The 20,180-nt window shown below is 36.4% G+C and overlaps 1 protein-coding gene across 5 annotated transcripts in view; it reads right to left on the reverse strand.

The window, feature by feature from the left end:
• Positions 1-20,180, reverse strand: part of LOC136854026 (NADPH oxidase 4-like) — a 132,292-nt gene that overhangs the window by 39,745 nt on the left and 72,367 nt on the right. For 3 of the 5 annotated variants that reach the window (XM_067130026.1, XM_067130068.1, XM_067130045.1), the window contains 6 exons: positions 19,949-20,102; positions 19,684-19,763; positions 15,182-15,352; positions 14,343-14,443; positions 7,804-7,968; positions 3,344-3,406 (listed from right to left, as the gene is read on the reverse strand). In XM_067130026.1, coding sequence (XP_066986127.1) covers positions 3,344-3,406; positions 7,804-7,968; positions 14,343-14,443; positions 15,182-15,352; positions 19,684-19,763; positions 19,949-20,102 — 734 coding nt within the window. Of the gene's footprint in view, positions 1-3,343; positions 3,407-7,803; positions 7,969-14,342; positions 14,444-15,177; positions 15,353-19,683; positions 19,764-19,948; positions 20,103-20,180 lie in introns of all 5 variants that reach the window. The other 2 variants (XM_067130056.1, XM_067130034.1) reach the window with 1 other exon arrangement.

Genomic DNA, 20,180 nt, shown 5'->3' on the forward strand with positions numbered 1-20,180 from the left:
TATCGCTGTTCCCTTCCACCACTTCCTAGGGTTCCAGATAGGGAAAGATACGTACAGGTTCAAAGTCCTGCCCTTTGCGCTAAACATTACCCCAAGAATTTTTACATAATTGGCAATAGTAGTTGTTTGAGAACTCAGACAAGAAGGAATAAAATTAATAGCCTACCTAGATGATTAGCTAATCTGGGGGCCCAGAAGAAAAGTGTCTTAGAAACCAAAGAGCAGTGGTCAACAGCCTCCAGCCAAAGGCTTTGTAATAAATTGGAAAAAGTCCCGCCTCATGCCCAACCGACGTTTTCAGTGGCTGGGACTGTGTTGGGATACTCTTCATGGCCTGTTGTCTCTCCCCATCAATACTAAAAACAGAATAAGGAAAGACCTCAAAACATTCCTCGCGCAGCCCAGAGGTTCCAGACGGCAATTAGAATGTACGATGGGCCTGCTGCAGTTTGCATCAGTAATAGATCCAATACTCAGGTTGCAACTAAAAAATATGAACAAATTCTGGCTATCGTATGCAAGAAAAAGGATGCGAGACCGCCCTCATCAAAAGAATAAAAAAGCTGGGAGATACTTTGGCCTTGGACCCAGGAGTCTGGTGAAACATATTACCCTGACTCCTCCATATGTATGAGTGACAACACATACAGATGACTTGTTGACAGGTTGGGGAGGACATTGGGAGGATTGTCAGGTGGTAAGGAGGTGGTCAGCTACTCTGAGGAATTGTCATATCAATTTCCTAGAGTTGATGTTTTGTCTCTCAAAAACCTGAAACCTCCAAGATACACATTGTTTGTTTTAGACAACACAACTGCAATGTCCTGCATCAGCAAGCAAGGAAGTAGCTCTTGTCCGCAATTCACCTCACAAGGTCTCTCAATGTAATAGCAGACACTCTATCAAGGAAAACGACATCCTCTAGAGAGTGGATGTTGGACAAACACTTTTCAAACAATAGCCAACATGCTTCCACAACTGGAAGTGGACCTGTTTGCCACGTACGAGAATTACAAACTTCCAGTGTATGTGTCTCCGAACTTGGACAATCAGGCAAGAGGAAGAGATGTCTTCCTACAAGACTGGAACAAATGAAAGACAATATACCTTTTTCCTCCATTGTCCCAGATTTCGAAGGTTTTGAGCAAGCTTCTAACCTTCAAAGGAACAGCTTACTTAATAGGCCCAAATTAGCCAAACAGGAATTGGTTCCTACTGCTTCAAAAACGGGCGAAGAGAACAAATCCACTACCATCCACTGTTCTATCCCAGACAGTGAGAGGGAAAGTCATCTACACATCCTCCCTTCTGAGCCACAACCTTCATGTGTGGATTTTTAAATATTGTCTATCGTGAAAATTACTCATCCAACATTGCTAGGTATCTAGAGTAAAAACTATGGACATTATCTATTCAACAATACCAGTCCGTATGGAAAATATGGTTAGATTATAATCATGTTGAGAGCCCAGTTGAGATCTCTATGGAAACCCTTTTAAATTTTCTCATATACCTTTTTGAAGAAAACATCTTGCTGTTACAATAATCATGGCATATAAGTCAGCATTTACAGAACCCTTGCTTTATGGATTCGGTATTGACTTTAGTGTAGAAATTGTCACTTCCCTTCTCTGTTCTTTTGCACTAAAAAGACCTGCTCGTGAAAGGCTTCCAATTACTTGGTCCTTGAATAAGGTGCTTAGACTTCTATTAACGCCCCAATTTAGCGATCCAATACAACCACAACTCACATGCTGCAAAAGGAGATCTTCTTGACTGCGTTAGCATCAGGAGCTTGTATTAGTAAACTGGGCTCTCTTAGACGGGGACGATACACCACACAAACTGTGGACCATCAATTATTATTGTCCCTTGGCCAAACATTCCTTGCCAAGAGTGAGAATCCTTTAAGAAGGAAATCTATTTTAATAAGAAAAGTCAATTTAGCAGACAAAATATTATGCCCAGTTCAAGCACTTAAGATTTACCTAGAGGTAACAGCAAACAACCCAGAGGGTCCAATTTTCCTACACCCTAGCACAAACAAGCCACTATCTCTACAAGAGCTGAGAATAATTTTAGTGTCCCTCATTAAAAAGGCAAATCCCCATTCCTTTCCTAGGTCACATGATATTAGGAAAGTAAGTATGTCATTGGCTTTCTTCAGAAATCTCTTTTGAAGAAGTCTCCGAATGTACAGAGTGGCCATCAGAGACAGCTTAAAACATTATTGTTCAAGCACGTGGAAAACCAAGGGTCTCCTTGACGGTGAGTATGCTAACTATCGCTGGGGGAAGGTGCGACAGTACTGCAACCAAACTCAGTATGCTTAGGTAAGTCACTGTAGAACTAAAACATAAGTTCGTGTTTAGTTTCTTGTTCTTCGTTACCAAAACCTGAGGGCCATTTGGAATAATGAATGGGGCTTGAAACTTGTGGCTTGACCTGGGACCAGAAATGTTTTTTCTTTGGGGTGTTGGGATTAAAATTTGAGAGCTTAAGCCAATTCATCATCTGTTAATTTCTTTTTAAAGCTTTGGTAGTCATTGTTGAGTCCTCAAAACCCTCCCACATCCCTGACAAAAAGGCATGGAGTTTGGGCAAGGGATCATCCTGCCTTGACCAACAGAAAGTAATGGCTTCCTGGTCGCTTGACAGTCTGTTTATTGACAAAATGGCAGACTGCGCATGTGCAATAATCACTTCCTCTTATAGCAGGTTTGAAGGCAATAAACTGGGTACAGCTTTGCTGTAAAATAAGGGAAAGGGCCCTCTTATCTTTGAGTCCGTTACATAGTCCATGACATGTATAGTGTTTATCATTATGACACATTACCTGGCCAAAGACCGACCAAAAGGGAACTCTCTGATATTAGTTTGGTCACCATGGAGCTCTGACAGACCATGGAGACAGACTGTTGAGGACTCAACAGCAACTACCAAAAGTAAGTCCCAAAAAATATAAAGGGAAAAAGATTAAAGGCCTATAACACTGATGATATGGTGACAAAATTTTAAAGGGGTAGGTGAAGCATAAGGATTATCCATATACTGAAAGTGGTTTTCCATGATCATTACACCATATTCATTTTTTTTCTAGATAAATTACATAAATAATAAAAACTCCAAAGTGCAAAACTATTTATGGTAATGTTTTGTTTGGTTCAATCACAAAATGCTATATACCACATTGGATCTATACTTTTCTTTAAAATCAGATTCTGCTATCATTAAGATTTTTATCTTCCAATGTCCAGATCCAAATTTATAAAGCTGAAAGTACCAAAAAACAAGTACGTATATTCTATTATTCTACGTTATTTTCATAAATTACGGTACTTACACAAGTTACTGTGAAAGGATGCCACTCGAATCTTGATATGGTAGGACACTGAAGTAGTACATACTGCAAAAACACCATACAAAAATATTACCAATGTGTAAATTATGAGAATCATACCTAGATTTTTTGGTAAGGCAGCAGATTTTATAAAGAAGTACTCCTGTGTGATTATAAAAACAATATTATGTATAAATTACATTACACTGCCAAAAATAAATACAAACTGTTGAATATGTAGTCTCCCTGCCTTCCAAAAAGTACTACAGGCTTTCATCCTATGATTCAAGGAGTAAATTTAGGCAAAAATCATAAGGCCTTAAAAATACCTCATGAAGTGAGAACATAAGTGTAATAAAGTACTGTATAAAACTAAATTGTACTTACAGAATGTTTAAAATTATCTGAAGACATTAGGAATCAATTTCATCCTTTTTATCAATAAAAAAAGGGTTTACTCTAATCCTATTATGCATATCATTCACAAATTAGTACATACATAACACATAAAATCCTGAAAAACGGAAATATTTTAAAAACAAAATTTTTTCATACACCCCATAAACTGTATTTACAATCTGACTTATTTCATGACTGATAAAATGCCCCCCAAAACAAGTTTTTGCAAAGAAATCAAACAGTAGTTATTAGGTAGCTAACAGGGAGCTCTGTGCACATGCTGATCTATTTCATGGGTATCCAAAACATTCATCTGGGTCACTTTTGTGTTGCCATGACCAACTAGCTGCAAGAAGAGCAGTGTTGGGCGGCAGGAAATAACGATACATAATAAGACAGAAGGAAAAAATTAAACAGATTTTCACATGACAGCTATACCAGTTCATGGGCATCACACAGGATATGCTACCATGTCTTCATTACATAACGGATTTTGTTATCTATTGTGAGGACAGACCCTTTTATTGTCAGTTAAGTTGAGGTGGCACTATGTAGCATGTTTTCAATCACTCTAGAACCAAATCATGGGTTGTGTAAAGCACTGGTTCAAATGTGTAAAATACAATGTTTAAAAAAAAACCATGTTTCAAAATAATATTGAGTTGTATGTGAACAAAAACCATACTTCCTATACCAAATTTTCCCTTTAGGGATTATGTGAGAAATGAGCTCTCTCCTCTGGTATGTCTTATGCACTTTGAGGCTGAATTCCCATCTGGTTTTTATCCATGATTTCCATGGTCTTGCTACTGGTTTTCTTCTAGCTACTTACATATTTACTACTTTTCTGACAAACTGTTCCTAATTTCTTCTCATCACATGTCTAAAACAGTTAAATCTTTGAATTCTCAGTCTTTATTCCATCCTCTCCTCATTCATAATACTGTATGATCTTAACATCAAAATCTTCTATTCCTTTGTCATTACTTATGTTTCTGCTGCATACTGTCCTGCCTTATGAATACATCATAAATTTTAGCTCTCTTCACTATAGAGATACTTTTACTTATCAGTAGCCCAGCAATCGTCTTCCACTTTATTCAGTCTTAATCTTTATATTTTTAACTGCCTTCTAAATGCCTGTTTCAGACTCCACTGTGTCCCCAAGGTAACATAAATATTCTAAATCATTTGAGTTTGCTTTCCTGCAACTTGATGCTACAGTTCCTCTCTCCAGGCATATCAAAAATCTTATTCCATTTATGCAGTATTGTTACCACAGCATCTCTTGTGAACTCAATCTCTTGTATTAGATACACAATGCTGAACTCAGTCCCCATACCTTTCCCACAGTGACCACATGATTACTTTCTTGACTGTACTTTTACCTTTGCATCTTTCCTGGTTACCATAATCTTTGTTTTGCTCACAATGATTTCCAGTCCACTCTTCTCCATTCCATTCTTCCACCTTTTTAAACATTCTCATAGCCCTTTTCTCTGATTCTGCTGTTAACACTAAGGGCTTCTGCATTCAGCATATTTCAAGGGTCTTCCTTTCTGACTCCATTGTAGCTCCTCTGTTACACAAACAGCAAAGGACTCTGGAATGACCCTTAACAAACACCAACATTATACTGAAGTTCTTGTGTGATACCTGGGATTGTCATCTCTCTAGATCTGTGTTAAAGTACAGTAACTTCACTTGCTTAATGATTCCCTACCCTACCTGTGTAATACCCATCTAATTATCTATCTTAGTACCCTTATCACATGCCTTTACATGATCCACAAAGATTTAGTATGAATTCTTCCTTTTGCAAGGTATTTTTCTTGTGGTTGTCTCATTATGAAAACTGCCACTTTATTTGATTTTTCTAGCATGAAGCCAAACTGACAAATATCGATTTTCATTTTTTCTCATCTTCTCCTTCAGAACACTTTCATTGCTTGTTCAGGCAATGAGATTTTCTTTTACTTTCCCCATTATAGCGCAATCTATTTTCCTTTGAATATTATTTCTGTCATACTCCTCCCACTCTTCGGGTCATATATCTCCCAATACGTGTATCTGGTTTCCTCATATTCTGGTCATCAGAGACCAATTCTCTGGCTGCTTTTAGGACATTATTATTCATGATTGTCCTGGGGCTTTTCCACTTCCTAACTTTCCAAGTATCCTCACATCCTCTTCAGTTGTTATATTTCCATTGATCCTTATGTCATGCCAACATGCTCCAGTTTATTTCATTGTCTTTAATAAAAAGATTGTCAAAATATTGAGTCCATCATTCAAGCATTTCTTTCTATTAAGCTTTAATTTCTTAATGTTTATGTTTTATATACTTTACCCTTCCACATGTTTCCTAACACATTCCTCCAAACTCCTCTTTGTCCAAGCCACCTACCTTATAGCTGACCCCTCTTCTCCCTGTATACATCTATATCTTCATCGCCCCCATCCAGTGCCAGAGCTTGAAGGATCTATTTTCTCCAAATGCCCTTTGTACACCTTAATGCCACAACCATGCCTCTCCTTCTCTATATTCCTTCCCCCTATACTGTGTACCAATGCGTACTACTACTACTACTACTGGGTTTAGTACTCTGTCTTTACATGGTTCCCACTAACCACATTTTGATGCTAAGTTTACCAATACTATTTTGTCTTTCTACACCTACATGACTTTTTAATTTTCCCATTTCTTTGGTTTTTCTGCTGTCCTTTTCATCATTATATTTCCATCCATTACAATCAAATTAGCTCATAGCAGCATTCATGTTAAGCATGCCTCATCTGATTTTATATAGTTATACTGCAGTGCAATTATTCCATTCATTTTCTTTTTTTTATAATAAAAACTGTTTCCTCTTCTCCCCTTTTGTATGTTACTAACTTTTCTTTGGGCTTCTTAAACATTTATCATAAAAACTTTAATCCTTGACTCTGGTAATACATCTCTACCTTGGTTACTTTCTCCATAAGCTGCCTCCCATCACATCCTTAAAACCATCTTTCAGTTCCTAAATGCATATTCAGGTCTCTTCCTACCAGTGTACCCTGTACCTGTGATACTTCTGTCAACTCTGATAACTTTTCCAGAAATATTTACTTTTCTTCTGGTCTATCTGATTGTGAAGCACAGTATAACAAAGATACTATGTGCATTACCTTCTTTCTTACAATTAATTTACTCTTCATTATTCTAAATTTTCTTTGTCCACCTTTACTGAACTTATTTAATCTCTATTTTACCAGGGATTCTTTGAACTCTTACTAAAAAGGCTGTTACATAATTAGAGTCATTTTGTCTAGGGAACTCATTTTTTTTTTGTGATTGTCCTCTTTTGCTCTCTGCATTATTGCTGATAATGTTTTTAACTTTAATCCTGACAAGTTTCAGATAGTAATATTTTTGTGATTTTGAATTGTAATTTAAATATATTACACTATCAACCTGTTTAACAATGCTCATTCTGCACTTGAGACAAACAATATGGGTTTCTTTAACTAACTCCGTTAGTATCTTGTTTGTTATAAATTAAGCCAGCCTTGTGCTGGCACAGGCTCTTACATGATCTGGGGATCTGTTGTTAAAATACTGTATACTGTACTATTGTAACACCATACATGTGAACGATGACTTCGTAATATTCCAATCTCCTTCAGACATGAAATACTCAAAATATACACATCACAATCTTTAATTTACCTCAAAAGTACAAAAAATTCAAATATCAAATAGAATTTAATACAACTATGGAACAAATTCTCAGTTATTACATAAAAAATCAAGTATGAAAATGTGAAAAATATTAACGTCAGTGATACCTAACAACAGAGATCTTTAATTCATAATCAAGGTATTTAATTTTCCACTATAAACTATATTCAATACTCAAAAGTTGTGACTATTCAAATAAACCATTACTGTCCTTCATAAAACTATCAAAAAAATCTACTTTAATAAAATCTGAAAGAATCATCCGCATTCAGAATTTTCCTATACAGTATTAGGGTAGTGGCTCCTATTACACAGTTAAACACCAAGTACAGTACATTACCTGACCAGGTTTGCATGAAAAACCAGACTGCTGGAAAGTTAACTGGATTACATCACATGGATGATGAACAACACTGACTATTTGAACTTTAGCTCGCTGTCGCCACCATCGGACTATGCTGTCTGCAATCCACAAGAGGAAAGCTACTGAAATCCAAACCCATGTCTGAAACAATAAAGACTGATGCATGATCTGAGAGACAAAGAAAAGTACAAACAGCAAAATTCTATTAAAAAGTATTAGGTTCAAAAAGCAAAATCAATACTGTTCAAATGCCTTTCCTTAATATTTTGACAAGTTGGATCTGAGGATGAATACAAACTACCTTGTTACTAATGATTAATTAGCAGATAAGTCAACCCTACCGCTGTTGGTCATTTTACTTAATTAACTACAGTATCAACATTTCACTTCCATCTACAAAATAGTGTTGGGTACTGAATCTGTAAGAATGAAACATGTCACATAAGTCCTGGTTAATAATGGATATTCCAATCATGCCTATAAAAAGAAATAAAAAAAGGATATAGATAAATGGTACACAGTGACATCATCGCCGCAGAACACAACACCACAACATCTTTTATAGGGTGCACATTAGCTCCAAACATCAGGACAATGAATGTGTCCTCAATGATATTGTCAGAGGAAATCCAGCCCCCTTCAACCTGAACCAGGCCGTCAATCTTGTCATTTTTTACAAGAACAAGCAAGCATCAAGCCTCCTGATAAGACAATGCCTTACAACCTGTGTATGACCTCTTAAAAGACAATTCTGCTGTGCCCAAAGATACCCTGGGAACTGTGATGGTAACTACCATGCATCTTTGAAGGCAATGTCCTGTCAAGTGAAAAATGAAAAATGAAATAAATTTGATTCAATATTCCAACAGATCCAAAAAGGTCCCATGAAGATGCACTATGAAATGACAAACAGCACCCTTCAATAACATCAACTTTGCTTTTGCTGTCCAGATTACTGACAGTGAACATGACAGCTGCATCATTCAGGATAGGATCGCAGGATGCAATGGCTGTAATGCGGGGATTTTTCATCTTTTATCCTGCGATCCTGTCTTGAATGATGCCCTAGCGAGGAGGGCGAAACTAGTCAACATTCAACAAGAGCTACCTCCTGCACATCACTAAACCACCAGATATGAATATTGGTCAATTGCTTGCAACCATTCCAGCGCAAGAAAACCAATTAATAAGACGAACTGAGCGTTTACTATTTTTATAAATGCTGTTGAAACTGCCATTTTGTTTAACAAAACCTGTATTAAAGAAGGTCTTTTTCCTAATATTATTATTATTATTATTATTATTATTATTATTATTACTGACCTTAAGATGTCTTAGTGCAATCTGAATAATTTAAGCATTTATGCCAATCAAGGTAAAAGTCACACCAAGACAAGCATCTGACTAACCGATGCTATGTACAAACACATGTACCTGTTCCAACTTGCATACCGCAGTACTCTGATTTAGAGACCAACTTGGGAATGGACCTCATTCATAATCTAGGGACTCCCTGTACAGTATCAGGTAACAATTACAGGTAGTGAACTGATGCATTTGCAAAAAGCAGAGTTATTACAAATACGAGAAAATAGTCAGCATAGTGATAACAAAAGATTGTTAACACTAAAAACGTAGTATCCAGAAAAATACAAAAGTACTAAGTAGCAAATAAGTACCAAAAATTACCTAATATATGGTGTGTATGAGTTAAAACAGTACAGCAAAGAAAACAAACAGAGGATATTAACATGAATGAAAACTACCAAAGACCAACTACTTAACTACTTATTTCCTAATTGATGGTAAAGAGTTAACACTAAAAAATTGAGGAAACTCAATATTTTTGATAGTGATAGTGTACTCACTTGTTTTTAACTCAAGGAGTTACCTTCCATGGGTCTGTCAGAGCTCCATGGCGACCAAACTAATACCAAAGAAATTTCTTTTAGTCGGTCTCTTGGCCAGGTATTGTGTCATAATGATAAACACTATAACTCTTACAGAGAAGCTGTACTCATGTTATTTCCTTCAGCAAACCTGTTAGAAGAGGAAGTGATTATAGTGCATGTGCACTCCACCATATTGTCGACAAACAGACTGGCAAGAGACCAAGGAAGCCATTACCTTTCGTTGGTCCATTTGGAACAGATTCAATTATCGTCAGCTCTCCAAAATTCAACAATTATGGAAACAACTATGGGGGAAGAGCCAAAAAAGCAAGTTAACTGCTTAGTTTTAAGTCCTAGTTTAAGTTTTAAGCCTTTGTAACTGGTAGTTAATTTGTATGTGAAAAACCAAAAACCAGGCTTTTTTTTTACTAACATATGGCTGGCAATAAGTCGTAATCGCAAACTGTTAGTTGTGAAAAGTGCAAATTGTTTTAAATATCTGTCATTTCAATTAGATGTTTTAACTAAAAGAAATGCTCAACAATTTATCATTTATATAGAAAATAGTTTCAGATTCTACAATATCTACAATAATCTAGGCAGTAGCCTAGATCACACGGATTAGGCAGTACCTTATATAAGGTTAAATGATAACCCTTTGCGAAACATCCCATTACTAGATTAAGCGTTAGCTTAGACCAGGTAGCCCAGGACTAGTTGAAATGGTAACCCTGGCTAGATGAAATGTAGCTTAGTGTTAAGGCTACATATTAACGTAAATTTGTTTTATGTAATCCAAACCTTCAGTGTGAATTAAATAACCTGGATTAGGCGGTAGCCTAAATTAGAGTAAGTAATAACCCTTTAAGAAATATCCTATCATGGCCTAAGTAGTACCTTAAACCAGGTAGCCTGGGATTAGATAAAAACAATAATCTGGGCTAGACGAAACGATAGCCTAGCTATAAGATTACACACTTGTGAATTTCTGTTTTATATAGACAATACCCTATACTAGATTAAGTGAAAGCATTTTAAGAAATATCCTATTATTGGCCTCAGTAGCATCTTAGACAAGGTAGCCTGGTATTAGATAAAACAATAAACTGGGCTAGACAAAACAGTAGCCTAGCTATAAGGCTACATATTAGTGAGTTTCTGTTTCATATAGCCTATACATTTAAGGGTGATCTAAATAAACAGTATAAGCAGTATCCTATACCAGGTTAAGTGAGAACATTTTAAGAAATATCCTATTATCGGCTTAAGTGGTAGTTTAGATCAAATAGCCGAGGATTAAATAACCTGGATTAGGCAGTAGCCTAGATTAGAGTAAGTAAGAATCCTTTAAGAAACATCCTATCACAGCCTATGTAGTATCTTAGACCAGGTAGCCTGGGATTAGATAAAAACAATAATCTGGGCTAGATGAAATGGTCGCCTAGCTATAAGATTACGTACTAGTGAATTTCTGTTTGATATAGGCAATATCCTAAGCTAGGTTAAGTGAACACATTTTAAGAAATGTCTTGTTATTAGCCTCAGTACAAGGTAGCTTGGGATTAGATAAAGCAGTAACTTGGACTAGACAAAATAGTAGCCTAGCTACAAGGGTACATATTATTGAGTTTCTGTTTCATATAGCCTATACATTGTTTGCCAAAGTTTTGGATGACTACCTTTGCCCAAGTACAGGCAGTCCCCGGTTAATGGTGGGGGTTCTGTCCAGAGCTGAGCGCCGCTAACTGAAAACCGCTGCCAACCGAAAATTGGCGATAATAGCGCCGAAAACCTCGCTTAATGGCACCATTACCCAGATATTGGGGGCTGTTAACTGGAGATTGGTGCTGAAATCCCCACTCAACGGCGCTGTTAACCGGAGACTGGCGCCGAAAATCCAGTTAACGATGTCGCTTGCCAAGCCCCATAACACCGAAACGCTGTTAACAGATGCTGCAGGTAAGCGGGGACCGCCTGTACGTTCAATCATTCCACATGGGACCTGAACAGCATCTACAGATCTGAAAGACGCATACTGGCAAGTCCCTATTGCCGTTCCCTTCCTCCCCTTCCTAGGGTTCCAGATACAGGATACGTACAGGTTAAAAGTCATGCCCTTTGGGCTAAACATTGCCCCAAACATTTTTACAAAATTAAAATGGTAGTTGTTCGAGAACTCAGACAAGAAGGAATACAATTAATAGCCTACCTATTCAACTGGTTAATCTGGGGACCCACAAGAAAAGAGTGTTTGACAAATCTAAGATCAGTGGTAAACAGACTCCAGTCAAAAAGTTTTCTAATTAGAAAAAATCCTGCCTCACGTCCAGCAGACTTTTTCAGTGGCTGGGACTGTGTTGGGATATTCTTCACGGCCTGTTGTCTCTCCCCATCAATACTCAACACAGAATTAGGAAAGAACTCATAACGTTCCTTGCACAGCCCAGAGTTTCCAGATGGCAATTAGAATGTAAGATGGGCCTGCTGCAGTTTGCATCAGTAATAGATCCAATACCCAGATTGCAACTGAAAAATGTGAACAAATTCTGGTTATCGCATGCAAGAAAAATGATGCGAGACCAACCTCACCAAAAGAATCAAAAAGTTTGGGAAATACTTTGGCCTTGGACCCATGAGTCGTCTCTGGTGAAACAGGTCACCCTGACTCCTCCGTCTGTACGAATGAAAATTTACACAGATGCCTTGTTGACAGGTTGGGAAGGACATGGGAGGATCGTCTGGTGGCAAGGAGGTGGTCAGTTACTCTGAGAAATTGTCACACCAATTTCCTGGAGCTGATGGCTGTCTTTTTGTCTCTCAAAAAAACTCAAACCTCCAAAAGAGACACACATTTTGTTGGTTCTAGACAACATGACTGCAATGTCCTGCATCAAGAGGTCTGGATCACGTTCAACTCCTCTCAATAAGGTAATGCTAGCCATCCTCTGGTTGGTGCAAGCAAGGAAATGGCGCTTGTCTGCAATTCACCTCAAAGGGTCTCTCAATGTAACAGCAGACACTCTCTCAAGGAAAACGTCAGCCTCAACAGAGTGGATGTTGGACAACCACTCTTTTCAAACAATAGCCAACATGCTTCCACAACTGGAAGTGGACCTGTTTGCCTTCTATGTGAATCACAAACTTTTAGTGTATGTGCCTCCAAACTTGGACAATCATGCAATAGCAAGAGAACAGGTTTTGACGTAGGAAAAACCTATTTTTGGTAGTCGCTGTTGAGTCCTCAAAGGAGTTACCTTCCATGGTCTACCAGAGCTCCATGGTGACCAAACTAATATCAAAGAATTCTCTTCTAATTTAGTTGGTCTTTTGGCCAGGTATTGTGTCGTAATGATTAACATTATAACACATGATGGAGTATATAATGGACTCAAAGATAAGAGGGCACTTTCCCTTATCTTCAGCGAAGCTGAACCCAGTTTTTCCAACATCAATTAACCTGCAAGAAAGAGAAGTGACTATTGCTGTTACAACAATCATGGCATATAAGGCACCACTAACGGAACCCTTGTTTTATGGATTTAGTATTGACTCTAGTACAGAAATTGTCACTTCCCTTCTCTGGTCTTTTGCACTACAAAGACCGGCTCCCGAAAGGGTTCCAATTACTTGGTCCTTGATTAAGGTGCTTAGACTTCTCTCAACCTCTCAATTCAGCAGACCCAATACACCACAACTCACAAGCTGCAAAAAGAGATCATCTTGGTAGCTCTAGCAGCTGGAGTTCGTATTAGTGAACTTGCCTCTCTTAGACAGGGGTGAATCATGCAAACAGCTGACCATCAGTTATTACTGTCCCCAGGCTCATCATTCCTGGCCAAGAATGAGAATCCTTTAAGAAGGAAATCTCCTATTTTGATCAGAAAACTCAATTTAGCAAACAAGACATTATGCAAAGTTCAAGCACTTAAGGTTTACCTAGAGGTAAGGGCAAACATCCCAGAGGGTCCAATTTTCCTACACCCTAGCACAAACAAACCACTCTCTCTACAAGGGCTGAAAATAATTTTGGTGTCCCTCATTAAAACGGCAAATCCACACTCCTTTCCTAGGTCAAATGATATGAGGAAAGTAAGTACGTCGTTAGCCTTCAAAAATGTCTATTTCAAAGAGGTGTGTTTGTTGATTTGTATTTTATTGTTGACTGAGTTAATGCAATGATTGTTTATTCATTGTTATTGATGTTACTGGTTTTGGTAGAGAAACTCAGTTTTAGCTACATTTGTTTTTGATTCTGACTCTCTTTGTTAATTATGTGATTTGTTTAATACCAAACCGACTCACTTGTACATAATGTATATAACTTTATTGTAATAAATTAGTTTTAAGGTGCTTTAGTGGTTTTGTTACGCTCCTTCCTCCGTGGTTTGTCTTGACTGCCACCAGTCAGTTCAGTCCCATTCTATTTGTTTTTTATTGGTTTTATTTTAGAACCTGTAGAACCGACTGTGGTTCAATACAATCTCTAACATCTCTGGAACCCTCTTAATATACTGATCTGACTTATAATGATTAGGAGTCAACTTGAAACAAATTAACAAGATCCAACCAACATACACTTATTTACAATTGACTATACAAGAAAAAATAGCATTTTGTGCATACCTGAGAGTGAATTGACTCGAAAACTGGTGGTTCATTGCACGTTTTCCTCCAAACATAAAGTTTCACTTCAGACCCTCTTCCTGCATCATCATGTGACGTACCTACTCAAGTACAAATTATAGATTACTGATAGTAAGCATAACTTTGTAAAAATTCATCTACATACACACTTATCACTAAATTAATGAACTTGAAGATGGAAGATACAGAACATTAATGTTACCTCAAAGTAACGTGACAAGAAAATTTAATTACTTTTCAAATATGAGCAGCCCACAACCAATACCAGCTGAATTCATTTAGAAACTCCAAATATTGCTCATGTGGCTACTATATTCAATAGGAAAAGCAAAGGATTCTACTACTCAAATAGGACATTACACAGAATTTGACATCACTTGATTCACTATGAATCCCACCAGATTTATAATAAAATGGATTTAATTCAATTAAATGGTATAGTGGATAAAAAAGATTTTACTGAAGTCCACTAAATAAGAATTTCCAATTACTTAAGATAGAGTATATATATGTCCCACTTTTCATATATTGTTTGGCAGTACAGTACAGTGTATTAAAAAAGAAATAATTTTGGAAATATCAATCCCACCACAAATGTTATATAATGTATTAAACAAAAAATTTTGGGAGACAGTTGAAGATCAGTTGTGCTATAAATTCAATTACTGCTTATTAAAACAATATCCTCACACTATAATATTATGATAACTGTAAAATTAAAATCAATAAAAAACAACTTCAGTTACTATTTATTAAAACTATATTTCATCACATTATACTTTTATGATAATTGTAAAACTAAAAACAATCAAAGGTACCTTGAGTCGAATCTACTGCAGACACACGTGACTCAATTTCTCTAGAAGTTAGATTTTGTATTTTGTTTCCATAGTAATTAGACTTCTGATATAGGGCTGCTTGAAATTTATTGAAACTTGGATCATCAGATGGGACTTCATAATACGCGAGTGGCTCTGGCTCTGGAAAACCTGTTAATGTGGGATTTTACAATAAAAATTCATCCTCAGTGAATCTACTTCATGTTTTTTCGGAAACAATTTCCATATAACAGAAAAGAATGCAAATGAAACATAAATGAGATTATGAAAAAAAAACACTACAGTTCAATAACTGACAATTTGTTTTTATAAAATAAAACCTGTCAATGATATAAATGCCTTATTAGTAGTTCTGAATACTGAAGGCTCAAATCACCAACTGGGTCTTCGGTTACCCATTCAATAACCACCTTATATTTTGTAATTCCTGGGTATACAGCTTTAATACTTAAAGGAGTGGGATGTGGGAACTTCATATGTTTCATGCATTTGTATCAAAAATCTTTGTCATACACTTGTTAGTTCATAACAAACTTATTAATCACATAAATCCTGAATTGTAGTGTAGAGGGGAGACAGAGTCAGTACTGTAGATGTCCCAGTTTGTTTAGGAAGGTCTGATGGATCTAGGAGAGCTTTTGTCAAGTGTAAGATGGCTAAGACCAATGTTCTTAACAAGTTGAAAGTGTTCACGTTCACTTAAGTGGTTGAAGAACTCAAGAGAATACAGCAAGGTGTTTTCATAGTTAACTTGTAGTTTCATTCAGATTTAGAAGACAAACCAATTAACACCTGAGATGTAGGAGCAACAAATTCTGGAAGGCTACATTGAAAAAAGAACCTTGTCTTTCTCCAAAGGTAATATCTGGCTTACAACAATTAGTGACATTTAGCCATCTATGTGCTAGACTGATGACCGCAGTACTCAAAATCAAAATATTACAAAATAAAAATAATTGACAATTGAAATCTGCAAGTTAAGTAAGGAGGGTATCAAACAAAAGTTCTTACTCTTTTCTTGCCTAATCTTTTGAAAGTTATCAAAGGTTCTTAATAATGGCCTGTCTAGTTATTATAAAATCCTTCTCAAGGTCTGTTTCCTGTGCTGCTTTGTCATCAGGTAAGGCTGGAGTCCTCATCTTGAAACAAGTAGTTTTGAAAAACTTCACCTAACTTGGCTGAAAGTCTTCCTCATTTATGTAGTCAAGGTTGAGTCACAGATGGTGAAGGGTACTTTGATAACTTCTTTACTACTTTTTACTTGAGTCTTTGCTAAAAACTCATAAATCTGACAGTCCTCCTGACAACCCCTGAACCAAATGCTGTCCAACCATACAGAGCACAAAAATTGTTTTAAGGGGAGCGTTTGATAAAATCGTTTTTCGCTAATAACTCCCGTGTTTTTTAATGAATCAGTTTCAAATTTTGTGCCTGGGTTTATTTTTGTATAGTGCAAAGGACTGTAACCATAATTTTCGTCTTCCGCCCCCATTAGCTGGTAACCCCACCCCCAAAATTTTTTCAAAATGCATCTCCTCCATAACTTCTGCAAACTAAGAGCTCAAATTTACGTGGTAGACAGATATTATATATTAGAACAAAGTAAGAGAGCATTTTTTTCAATTTTTTCATTTTTTTAATGAATATTTTTCGTTTTTGAAAAAACTTTGATTGATTTTTTGGAAAAAATTCCCCAAAAATTTCGAGGACAAAATGAAAAAAACTCTCTCTTTGTTTGTAGACAATTTATTTAGCTTTCATTTGCTTTTGTTTCATTGAGATCGGTGCATTCGTTATGGAGGAGATGCAGTTTGAATGTCGATAACTTTAGTTTTGAGATATCGGCCTTCAAAGTTTTATAACGATATGAGGAGCGTTTGATAAAATCGTTTTCGCTAATAACTCCGTGTTTTTAATGAATCAGTTTCAAATTTTGTGCCTGGGTTTATTTTTGTATAGGGCAAAGGACTGTAACCATAATTTTCGTCTTCCGCCCCCATTAGCTGGTAACCCCACCCCCCCAAAAATTTTTCAAAATGCATCTCCTCCATAACTTTTGCAAACTAAGAGCTCAAATTTACGTGGTAGACAGATATTATATATTAGAACAAAGTAAGAGAGCATTTTTTCAATTTTTTTCTTTTTTTTTAATGAATATTTTTCGTTTTTTGAAAAAACTTGATTGATTTTTGGAAAAAATTCCCCAAAAATTTTCGAGGACAAAATGAAAAAAACTCTCTTTGTTTGTAGACAATTTATTTAGCTTTCATTTGCTTTTTGTTTCATTGAGATTGCATTCGTTATGGAGGAGATGCAGTTTGAATGTCGATAACTTTAGTTTTGAGATATTTCAAAGTTTTATAACGATATGAGGAGCGTTTGATAAAATCGTTTTTCGCTAATAACTCCCGTGTTTTTAATGAATCAGTTTCAAATTTTGTGCCTGGGTTTATTTTTGTATAGGGCAAAGGACTGTAACCATAATTTTCGTCTTCCGCCCCCATTAGCTGGTAACCCCACCCCCAAAAATTTTTCAAAATTCTCCTCCATAACTTTTGCAAACTAAGAGCTCAAATTTACGTGGTAGACAGATATTATATATTAGAACAAAGTAAAGGAGTGTTTTTTTCATTTTTTCTTTTTTATGAATATTTTCGTTTTTGAAAAAACTTAGATTGATTTTTGGAAAAAATTCCCCAAAAATTTTCGAGGGACAAAATGAAAAAAAACTCTCTATTTGTTTGTAGACAATTTATTTAGCTTTCGTTTGCTTTTTTTTCATTGAGATCGGTGCATTCGTTATGGAGGAGATGCAGTTTGAATGTCGATAACTTTAGTTTTGAGATATATGATATTTTTGCTTCTCTGTGTATTTATTTGCTTGCTGTTACACAGTTTGATGTTTTATGACATATTTGAAAAGCCAAAATATATAACAATAGACTTGCAAAGTAATATAACTTCGCTAAATGAAGCTAGATGAAGCGAGTGTCAAAACACGGCTCAGGTTGGGCAGCGCGATGTCTTACTTAGTCAAGCTCTGAGCTGCTACTGACTGACTGTCTGACGTCACTGCCTGCCCTGCGGATTCCTGGCTTTCGCTGATGCGTACTAGGTCCACAGGGTTGCCATATAACGCATTTAGATATTATTATTTCATAGCTAAAAGGAAATTACTACCGATATACTGACATTATCATTACATTATCTGAAAAATGTAATTTTTTTCTATGATAGGGTTACTGTTTTTGTTTATAACTCCTAAACTATGGCGAATTTTTTAATAAAACTCTCTCAGAAGATAGTCAGGATATGTATGATGCCATATATAAAATATCTCAGAAAATTTTGATTTTTCGATTTTTTCGTCAAACGCTCCCCTTAAGTCTTCTCATGAATGTCAACATTGACATGAAAACAACTATCAGTCTGGGACATCTGCAGCCTCAAGACATGCGGCTAATTCAGAAGCTGCTATGAGGTCAAGAGGCATAAGGCTAGCCATCACTCAGGAGAAGAGCAAATTGCTCCTGAGCCATCAGGACCATCATTGTATTCACATACTATTAAAGAATGGTCACTCTTTGGCTGTTGTGGACAAGAGGGGCAGAGCACACATGCAGGTAAACCTCCCAGCTGATGCATTCCACTAAGCTAAATTTGAGGTGCAGGCTCATTGAATGCAATTCTACAAATGCAGATATCTCACTGGAGCCAGAAAGCTTTCTGATGTCAATGTCCACTGACCAAACCAAAAGAGCATTTTTTCTCCATATGCATAGGAATCCATCATGGGCAACCTCCTAGGGAGAAGAGCATACAATTATCAGCATGGGGGTGACCATCACTATACCATACTGAACTCGGACCTGCCACACACTAATATGCTTGTAGCTGGCCATGAAGTTCACCTTGTCACTTAATGGTTCAATTCATGTGCCTCCCAACGCTGATCAGTGTGTTCATGAATAATAAGTAGTACTGTAACAATCCATTCATGATACAAAACTTCTCTAGCCTTCAGATAACTTGGAAATGTCAAAGATGAGAAGGCTGAATTCTGATGTGTCCAAACCTGCATCAACAAGATGACCATGAACAGGTAATGTGCATGAACGCTACTGTGGCTAGCCTTATGCCTGCTTGGATGTACTGAATGTAAAATCTTTAATTTGTTTGAGATTGCCAATAAAAATAATACACTCCCAACACATTACACTGCGATATGGAATGATATTTTATTGGAAATTACTTCAACAGTTTCATAACTCTCTAAATTTATATGTTATAAATTAAATAATTTACCTTTCAAGTGACAATTAACCTACATTTTTACAGTATATATTATTTCTGCCTAATACAGTAAGTGATGAAAAAATAACAAAACAAAAACAATGATAGATGTTTGTAAAAAGAGACAACTATTACCAAAGTACAGTTCACTTAAAACTATGAACTCAGTTACTGAATGACACACTTACCTTCTTCATCATCTGTGCTTTCAAACATAAGGCATCCGGGGATATGACCATTAATGTTTGTCTGTTCCTTAAGTAACCCCCTGAAAAATAAAACATATACCTGTCACTGCAAGATATCATACTGGGGCTATTATAGTTAAAAAAATTTTGCTTTATGAATTAACATACAATACCGCAAAGTATTTTCCATTCAAATTGACCTGGAAAACACAAAAATGCACTTATACTAAAGATTTGTGTGTTATATTAAAACATTATTACATACCTTAAAGGATGAATGAGAAGCAAAACTAAAAATAATAGCCCAAGGTGGTGGGTGTAGAAGAAGGCATTGTAGTTCTTACGTCGTGCCCACTGAGTTGATGTGAACGCCAAAGTCAACAGCACAACCGTCATAGCAATGCCAGTTATTCCAGGTACTGTAAGAAAAATATTTCATCAAGAATTTTAGAAAAAAAAAATTTGCAATACAAATGCAAAATCAAATTCCCAAGAAA

Source organism: Macrobrachium rosenbergii, chromosome 3 (assembly GCF_040412425.1).
Source record: "Macrobrachium rosenbergii isolate ZJJX-2024 chromosome 3, ASM4041242v1, whole genome shotgun sequence".
Taxonomy (NCBI): domain Eukaryota; kingdom Metazoa; phylum Arthropoda; class Malacostraca; order Decapoda; family Palaemonidae; genus Macrobrachium; species Macrobrachium rosenbergii.